This window comes from Aphidius gifuensis, linkage group LG2 (genome assembly GCF_014905175.1).
Source record: "Aphidius gifuensis isolate YNYX2018 linkage group LG2, ASM1490517v1, whole genome shotgun sequence".
In the NCBI taxonomy this organism is placed as follows: Eukaryota; Metazoa; Arthropoda; class Insecta; order Hymenoptera; family Braconidae; genus Aphidius; species Aphidius gifuensis.
The window spans coordinates 21,842,013-21,851,393 of record NC_057789.1 but is presented as its reverse complement, the minus strand read 5'-3'; the positions used below and the strand labels follow the sequence as shown (position 1 = coordinate 21,851,393).

Sequence of the window (9,381 nt, the reverse complement as noted above, 5' to 3'; positions counted from 1 at the left end):
AATGTGCCGAGATGGGCATGTATAAAACATAATGTTTTAAACACCCCCAGTTTTCTCCATTTGTATAATACATCTTTCTCTAGCGGTGGAATTTGTAACTGCCTATGAAATAATAGGCATATATTTAAGGCATGTCCAACGCGAAACGAAAATACAGAGAAGTTTTTGAAATTTTGACAGTAGATTATTTATGTAATAATACACAATCTCTAATTTTTTTATAATTTTTTTGTCGGTGGTTTTTTTTAAATTAATTAATAAAGTTAACATTTTTCAAGGAGGTTATACATAGGCTCTTATGGCCAGCCGAGTACACTTCACACAAACCTGCAGTCCAATTCACAGGGCATTACAATTTAAGGCTTTTTTTCTCCACTGTCAGTGCTTGTGAGGCTCAGTGAGGCTTTTGTATGTAAAATCTATATAAAAAAAATTTTACAAGCGCCATCAGCGGCAAAAAATAGCCCTAAATTGTAAAAAATTTGCCCTGTGAATTGGACTGATGGGGTGCATTCCTTTAATAAAAAATTTTTTTTCGTTTTGCAATTTTGCCCTGTAATACCGGCCAAAATTTTATAGGAGAAAACTGTTTCTTGTAGTGGCAGTACTGGCACATGACATTATTTTTTTTGGCTTCTAATTATTAGATGGATAACTGTTCAATGTTTATATCAATAACTAAAATAAATAGAAAATTGACCACAAGAAAAGGATGGAACCAAATAAATAAATTAACAGTCTAAATTAATTCTTCAATTATTTTCCACCAATATTTTGATTTATCATATATAATAATTTATATATGATAAAATAATTGATTTAGCCAAATAATTTAATTTGTAGTCTATATCATATTTTTTATGATAAATAAAAATATTGGTGGCAAGTGATTGAGGAATTAATTTAAATAGACTGTTAATTTTTTGAGTATATGCATGGTAGAAATATACAGGTAGGTCCATGCGCATACGTTTTTTTAAGCCAATAAGAAGTGCTGACCACCGGTTGCCATATTGGCTAAAGTGGCGCGACTTTATTTAAATCATAAATTAAAATACATATTAAAGATGATCTTAATAAAAGATTAAAATAATAAAAATACATAAACACATGATTGATTATATAAAAAATAAAAAATAAAATACATATTAAGCTTTGTTACATATTTTTTTCAACTTATTTTTCTTTTTTTTTTTTTTTTTATCTTCTATAATTTGCTCATTAAAAACTCTGCGTCAAATGTACGTACAAGTATGTACCAAACATTGTATTGCATCCAGTGCAATATTTATATCGTTCTTTTTATCCAAATTTCTAGTTTGTTAACTAAATATGTAAAAATTTCTTTTTTTTTTCAAATTGTTTTTTTGTAAAAAGTAAAAGTTCAATTTCTAATTGTTTTGCAACATCTATAAATACGTAGAATTATCAAATATTATTTTTAAAGTTTTTATTTATGATTAATGTAACTTTTAAGCATGCCATACATAAATAATTAATAGTACAATAATAATAATATGACGGACACACAGATTTACACACATGCAAACAAGATGGCCGCCAATGGTCTGCGCAGTAGATTTTTATTTTCGTCCGAGGCATGGACATACCTGTATATTTCTACCATGAGTATATGTATTATATGTATTATATTCAATACATGTGTGCACATGTGTGCATGCGTGCGTGGTTCGTGGATTGACAACAGCGCTGAAACGGCGTTTTTATAAAGCCTGCCCCTGTGTAAAAGTTTACGACGTTTTTGGTCCCATCCAGCCTATCCCCCACTACAGGGAGTTGACTCTCCTGGTCTCTAGTCTTCTTGCGCAAAAGTTTGCGTTTTATCATGGCTGCCGTAATTCTAAACATGGCGCCTCCGTGATTTAATCCACCCGCTCGACGGTGTCGAGCGGGTAAATTCAAACGCGCGTTTAAATCACTAGAAATTACTATATATTACCAAAATATCACTGAAAAATGTAGTTGTGTGTAATGTGTGTGTAGTGTATCTAGTGTTCAAAGCTTGGATCACGGAGGCGCCATGTTTAAAATTCCGGCATGATTATACCCACTCTACAATATATTGGTTGGCTTTTCTTCTCACTCACGCATGCGCACATTAAATCTTGTACAGTCAACGTCAAAACAAACTAGTACTACATGCAGTGATGGGTAATTCGACGATTTTCGGGGTATCATACAATCATACGTATGATACGTATCATACGTATCATACTACATGAAGCGTATGATAGTTGAAAGTGCCCTCTTTTTTTATAAAATGAACTAAATGATTTATTAAACTCTCACTCACACTACTGTACAAAGCTGTCAAACTTTTTTTTTTATTACACGATAAATAATAAATAAATTCATCAACGTGTATAAAAAATTTTATTAGAATTAAAGCATTATACGAGAAAATAATTTAACAGTTAATATTATGACTTCTTTGAAAAATTGGCTCATGAGTTCGCCTGGAATATATTCAAGTATGCTATTATGATGAAAGAGGTCAACTTGGCAAATAGGTCTCCCAGATTCATATAATACGTTTCTCATGAAGAACAACAGGGAAAATATATTTGTGATATTGAGTGATGTTAAATTATCTGTGTGATTATAATCTCATAATTACTGTATTTATTATTTTTTTGTTGCAAGCTAATGAAACTATCTTTTTTCTTGGCATTTCATGATGTTCCTTAGAACTTGTCAAAACCCTCCTTGCCCACATATCATGTCTATTATCTCATTTTTTTATTGTAATTTTTGAGATTATTCAAATAAAATACACACAATCATTTTTCGTTAGTTGATTTATTAATGAATATTAATAAACTCTTGAGATTCCATATTATGTTGGATGTTGACATATTGTTTTTGGGCGCCAACAAGAAGACTAGAGACCAGGAGAGTCAACTATGTACATTGGGAATGGGACAAAATATGTCGTGAAATAAGGCTTGTACATTTGGCCACAGAGAGGCGCTTTCGGCGTCTCGCGAACCAAAATTGTTCACAATTGTTGTTGATATTTTAATGCTGATTTGTTCTATTTTACGTATATCAATTTGATATCAAAATACGCCACAAGTTTGTTATCTAAATTTATACAATTAGTTGATTGTATGTAATAATTTTTGCTAAAAGAAGGATGTAGCTAAATAAATTATTCGTAGTCTAAAAAAATTGCTCAACTATTCGCCACAAATATTTTAATTTATTATAGAAAATGTTGCCAAGAAATTAATCTAGACAACATATAAATTTATTTGGCCAGATCTTTCCCTTAGATACATTTTCTAATAGCTATTCAATCGATTAATTATGGAAAATATTTTCTAAGAAAAGGATGGAACCAAATAAATAAATTAACAGTCTAAATTAATTCTTCAATTATTTGCCACCAATATTTTGATTTATCATATATAATAATTTAGCCAAATAATTTAATTTGTAGTCTATATCATATTTTTTATGATAAATAAAAATATTGGTGGCAAGTGATTAAGGAATTAATTTAAATAGACTGTTAATTTATTAAGTATATGTATTATATGTATTATATTCAATACATGTGTGCGTGGTTCGTGGGTCGACAACAGCGCTGAAACGGCGTTTTTATAAAGCCTGCCCCTGTGTAAAAGTTTACGACGTTTTTGGTCCCATCCAGCCTATCCCCCACTACAGGGAGTTGACTCTCCTGGTCTCTAGTCTTCTTGGGCGCCAAATATGTGTATAATGGCGGATAGGCAAAATGGCGTCAGTAAAATAGTTTAAAAAGTGAAATGTAGAGGCGCTCTTAATGTATGATACATGACGTATGATAATGGAGATGTATCATACTGTATGATACAGTGTATGATACTGCTGTATGATACACCGGTATCATACCTACCCAACACTGACTACATGATATGAAAGTTACATTATATTTCAGCACCCGTATTCAGAGGATGTTCTCATTAGGGCGTTTTTTTTCCGATGGTGGCGCTTGTGAAGCTTTTCCATGTAAAATCTATATAAAAAGTTCACAAGCGCCGCCATGGGAAAAAAAAGCCATAATGAGAACATCCTCTGAATACGGGTGCTGTAGTCTCAACCAATTATAGTTGACGTACCGACAAGGACAACAGGACAACCATTGAGTTTCTCTCTCGGCGACACGAAGTTCGGCTTCTAGTTTTATTATATTTCAGTGGCATAGGCTCGTTCAGAAACTCTCATTTTTTCGAATCTTCAAGATGGCGGCGATTCAGCCCAGCAATTTAGATAGGTACCATCCGCAACATATTTTACATACTTGAAATATTGCTCAAAGTCATATGACATATGATACGACTTAAGTTTTACCACCTAAAATTATATGCAATATTGCATGTATATAAAATATCGAGGCCTCCCCTGGCCTCCCCTGGGGAAGTCACTTGTGTAATCTGGTGTACATTGGAAGAAGAATCTTCAATAATCTTTCGTAATCTTACAGAAATGATTACCATGGTAGAAATACTACAGGTATGGCAGTGCGCAGCCTGGTTTGGCCGCTGTGAATTGACCAATCAAAAGGTCGCCTTCTCGCCACAAAAATGGAAGACTTTATGCGCGCGCGATACAAATTCGTTAAGAAAATTTTCAAGTTTTTTTTTAATTTTTCAGAAGTTATCATATTTATTCAACTAGATTTGGTATATTAAATAAATGAATCCAAGTATAATAAATACAACACAACCTCTATTGTTTGTGGCCTCAAAAAAAACAACAACAATGAAAATATTATAATTTATTTGTTAAACTGTCTTGGTTTTTTTATTTTTTTTATTTTTTATAAACATGCTCCACATATATTTATTAGTATTTACAACAATATAAAAAATAGTTGTCAAAACAGTATGTTAGAGAGAGAGGATCTTATAATAGAGATTGCGTGTTAGAAAGAAAAGCAAAACAGCTCGATGGCGCGTTCTTGATTGGTTGAAAAAATAAGGCTGCGCAGAACGCGACGAAAAAAGCATGGACTACTGCCATACCTGTAGTACTTCTACCATGATGATTACGAAAAAATCGTGTAATCATTGTAATCTAAAGTAATCTTGTAACCTTTCATAATCACCAATAATCTTTAAAAATCACATGTAATCATCAGTAATCTTTCGTCGTATATTTATAATCTGCAAAAATTTTTTGTAATCTTGATATGATTACAGAAAATCTCAGTAATCTTCTCAGCTTCGTTCTTAAATCGCGCATGCGCACGTATACATGCACATATATAGTATTGTAAATTTTTTTTTCTCTGAATTTCAAATGTAATCATAAAAGATTACTGGGAATCTTTGTGATTGCTGAAAAAAAAGTAATCTTGTGTAATCATTAAGAATATTGCATGATTACGGGTAATCTGTAATCTGGTGTACACTAAATTTTGGAGTGTCTTCCTCCTCGGTTTTATTTTATATTTTACGGTAAAAAAAATGAATACATAAATAAATTGATAACCTTCCGTGATAATAAAACGATATGAATAATTTCTATGATAAAATTTCAGACAAACACAGAATTTGAATCGTGGAGTAAAGAAACTATGAAAATTAGAGTTTGAATTCAATATCTATGAGTTACAAATTCAAAACTTTAATTTATCAATTTGGTACATTATACAAAAGAAATGGACATGTACATCATTATGTGGAAGTTGATGGATTTCAAAGGGAATTATTTGACAATGCTCGTAAAACAATTTTAGCTGTTTGTAATAAATATAAACAAGTTAATAATCACCAAAATTTTAATATTCCATGATTACAAGTTTTATAATTCAAACATTATTATTTTTCGTAAAAGTAATCATTCAAATTCATTATATGAATAAAATTGTCTACTTGGAACAATTGAAGATGATAGATATTCAATTAATTCACTTTTTATAACTTTAACATAATTCTATAATACAAATTAAATAAAAAAATTAATTGTTGAAAATATAAATATAATGAGTTAATGTTGAAGCTGTAAATTTTAGTGGCAAAAAATGATCATTTTAATGAGTAATTTCTAACTATCTGTTTTTATTGTGTTACTTATTTTCTTTAATTTAGATTAGATTACACATTTGAAGTACAATGAAATTTAGACAAGAATATCTTTGGCAATGCTCAGATTATTTTTTTGTCTTAAATTTTCAATTTAGATACTTATAAATGAGTTAATAAAAGTACTTATTATGTAGCTGGTATTTGCGGTAAGCCAAACTCATCAACCAAGACACCATCCTGAATAACAAAAAGAAAAGTTTAAGAATATTATTTAATCAGTAATAACAAAATATAATCTTTACCTTATTTCTGATTGAATTTGCGCCAGGTTCTTTATCAGGGGCACTTGGTGCTTTAATAGCATCATCAAGAAATGATGTATCAGTTTCTAAATCTAAGTCGTCACCAAGTGCATCAAGCTCAGCAGCAAGTTCATCATCATCAATCTCAGGCATACCATAACTACGTCCGAGTGCTTCTTGTACTTCATCAGCTTGTTCTAACATGTCTGATAAATCATCTTGCAAATCCTCAATTTGATCAATGTTAATATTTTTAAATTCTTTTTGCATTTGTTTAACACCATCTTTCATTGCAGCAACAGTTGAGTGTGTATCTTTTAATGTTTGTGTTGCGTAATTAGCCTGCTCCATATTAAATGCTTGCTGACGTAAATTATCAACTTGTGATTCATACATTTTACGTTGTTTAAGAACTCTCAGGGCTTTTGATTTAACTGCATTCTTAGCTGGTCCATCACGCATTTTACCCATTTGATCTTTATATTTTTTCAATTCAGCATCCAAACGCTGTATTTTTTTTTCTGCTGTATCAGCACGTCCATCGACCTGTCAAAACACAACCAATTAAATTTCATAATTCTAAGGAATTGTTTATTTAAAAAAAAAACAAAATGAAATTATTTGACGTCAGTATAATTTGCAAAACAAGGCCACAACAGTAATCTTAAAAATTTATTATCATTATTGATAATTACCCCAGCAATACAATCAGCAATACTTGGACCTGGTTCCTTGGGTTTTGCTTTTCCAAACAGTCTATTCATTGTTTTTTTTTTTTTTTTTTTTTTGTTCTGTAAGAAATATAAAACAAGTTGAGTATTAATAAATAACACTTTTTGCAAGTCAAGTTAAATCCAAAATATGTAAAAATAAAAAAAGGAAAAATAATATGTGATAATATGACACTTTCAGACACATTGATGACGACACTAAGGTCTGAGAATAGCAGCGCGCAGCATTGTCGCAGCCTAGAGTCGCTAGACTGTGCTAGACGCACAGGGTTGGACATGTATAAAACATAATGTTTTAAACCATGTTTAAAACTATGTTTAAAACATAGTTTAAAACATCTTTAGTTTTATCCATTTGTATAAAACATCGCCATCTGGCGGCGAAATTTGGAACTACCACCAAAACAAACAAACCAAATAATAAATATTTTTTTTTCTCTCTCAATCTCAACTGTCAGATTGTCTGAAATTGTTTTGATAGTAAAATGTTGATTGTTGCTGGTAAACATAGTTGAGGTAATTATACTTTATTACTTAATTGTTTATTAAATTATATTTGATTACTAATGAAAATTATGTGTTAGTTGGAAAAAGTTTTTTATGAATAATACATACAATGAAACCTGGTGGAAGACCTCTTCATGAAATTTGGACCCAAGGCTTCAAAAGAACCTCCAAATGTGATGGGAAATTCACAGCGAATTGTCAATATTGCTTTAAAGAGTTCTCAAATACTTCAAGTGAAAGATTAATAAACCACAGGTAAATCATAAATAGATAATAAAATTATTATATTTATTATCATCATTATATTTGAACGTTTGTATATATTTTTAGAGCAAACTGTCAAGCAATTGATACACTGGCATCATCATCAAGTGACAATAATAACAAAATCACATCAACAAATTCAAATTCTACAATAATTACTGAAGATTCAGTGTCAATTTTAAGTTATGATTCAGATGCATCCGGTGCTAGTTCACCATCTATCTCTTCTAGACCATCTAAAAAAAGAAAACTATCCAACTTAAGATCTTTAAATCAATACTTTTTGTCTTTGACAGACAGTGACAAAAAAAAGATTGATAGAGCTGTCTTGAACTTCTTTGTCAGCTGAAATAGCAACTGAGTGTTTGAATAAAGCTTATGATCAACTTGATGAATCAAGATTTCTTTTATCAGCATCTGAAAGAATTTTAATGATTAGTAACACGACTCAAGAAGATGATATACATATTATAATTCATATAATATGTTCAAGTAAAAAACTGTTGTTTCTTGATCAGTTTATTAGAAAAAAAAATGAATATGAATTAAGCAGCATTGTTGATCAAGCAATATTTGATGCTCAGATCAAAACCAAAATTAAAATATATGCAGTTATTACTGAAGATGAATATAAATCATTAGATGATGATGTATGGTCACTACGATGCTGTAAATCTTTTGCTGCATCAATTGATCATGATCTTATTGATTCATGTTTAGATATAATATTATGGTTGGAATAATTTATTTAAAAAAATATTAATTTACACAAAAATATGTTAACACTTACATGTTTTCTTTTATTAGAGCTCATTTTGTTGAATTAATGTGTTATATTTATTAAATAACAAGTATTTGTTATTATTAATATTTTTTTTAAATATATGTTTATAAATTTCGTTCATAAATAAATAATATGAAGTATATGTTTATAAATTTTATGAATGATATGTTTATAAAGTTTGTTGTTATTGATGTTTATAAAATAACAAGTGTTTGTTGTTATAAATTTTATTAATCCTATGTTTGACAGGTCAGGAGTGTAATTATAGTCGATGAGAGTGAAAACCAGTGAGATTACCCACAACAGATAAGAAAACGTACAAGTTTGAACTCTTGAGAGGTCACGTGGGTTTTATCCGTTTTATCCTGTTTTATACGTTTTAAACGTTTTATCCATGGATAATTGTAAACAACTCAAAAACTCACAATATGCCCAACCCTGTAGACGCATGGAGCAGCATGGAGTTTAACACCTCCATGCTCCATGGCTAGACGGTTGCTACCAGCGCTGAGCAAATGATCGATTTTTTTAGTTTTCTTACACTTACAGTACGATACTGTAAGAAACTGTAAGATACCTCAGACGCCCTTTTAAGCGGTGTCTCCACGCTATAGAAATCTCACGCAAGTTCTTGCACGAAAAAATGGAACATGTCCCATTGGCTGCGATAAGCGGTGTCTCCACGCTATAGAAATCGCTTGCAAGATCTTTCATCACTAGATAATTATAGAATTTTGGTGGAAATCAGCCTTTAAAAG

General features: G+C 30.6%; 1 protein-coding gene and 2 long non-coding RNA genes across 4 annotated transcripts; 2 read left to right on the top strand and 1 right to left on the bottom strand.

Moving 5' to 3' along the window:
* Positions 1-4,120: 4,120 nt before the first annotated feature.
* LOC122849505 lies at positions 4,121-5,797 on the top strand. 2 transcript variants are annotated; one of them, XR_006373576.1, is made up of 2 exons: positions 4,121-4,279; positions 5,549-5,797. It is a non-coding gene; the product is annotated as an uncharacterized LOC122849505 (long non-coding RNA). The 2 variants fall into 2 exon arrangements; XR_006373575.1 differs by lacking the exon at positions 4,121-4,279 and adding an exon at positions 5,043-5,465.
* A 374-nt stretch (positions 5,798-6,171) lies between these two features.
* On the bottom strand, positions 6,172-7,302 carry LOC122849504 (charged multivesicular body protein 5). Its single transcript, XM_044148212.1, has 3 exons — positions 7,033-7,302; positions 6,338-6,883; positions 6,172-6,272 (listed from the first exon to the last, which is right to left on the bottom strand). The coding sequence occupies exons 1-3, from the start codon at positions 7,099-7,101 to the stop codon at positions 6,222-6,224; spliced, it is 666 nt and encodes a 221-aa protein (XP_044004147.1). The 5' UTR covers positions 7,102-7,302; the 3' UTR covers positions 6,172-6,221.
* A 173-nt stretch (positions 7,303-7,475) lies between these two features.
* LOC122849503 lies at positions 7,476-8,618 on the top strand. Its single transcript, XR_006373574.1, has 3 exons — positions 7,476-7,584; positions 7,653-7,830; positions 7,906-8,618. It is a non-coding gene; the product is annotated as an uncharacterized LOC122849503 (long non-coding RNA).
* Positions 8,619-9,381: the final 763 nt, after the last annotated feature.

Bases quoted from the DNA above. Each gene is read 5' to 3' on its own strand.
- LOC122849504 (XM_044148212.1), bottom strand. From the start codon at position 7,101: ATGAATAGACTGTTTGGAAAAGCAAAACCCAAGGAACCAGGTCCAAGT. The intron at 6,884-7,032 runs GTAATTATCAAT...GTGTTTTGACAG, and splicing joins TTGCTGATTGTATTGCTGGG to GTCGATGGACGTGCTGATAC. The intron at 6,273-6,337 runs GTAAAGATTATA...TTTGTTATTCAG, and splicing joins CAAATTCAATCAGAAATAAG to GATGGTGTCTTGGTTGATGA.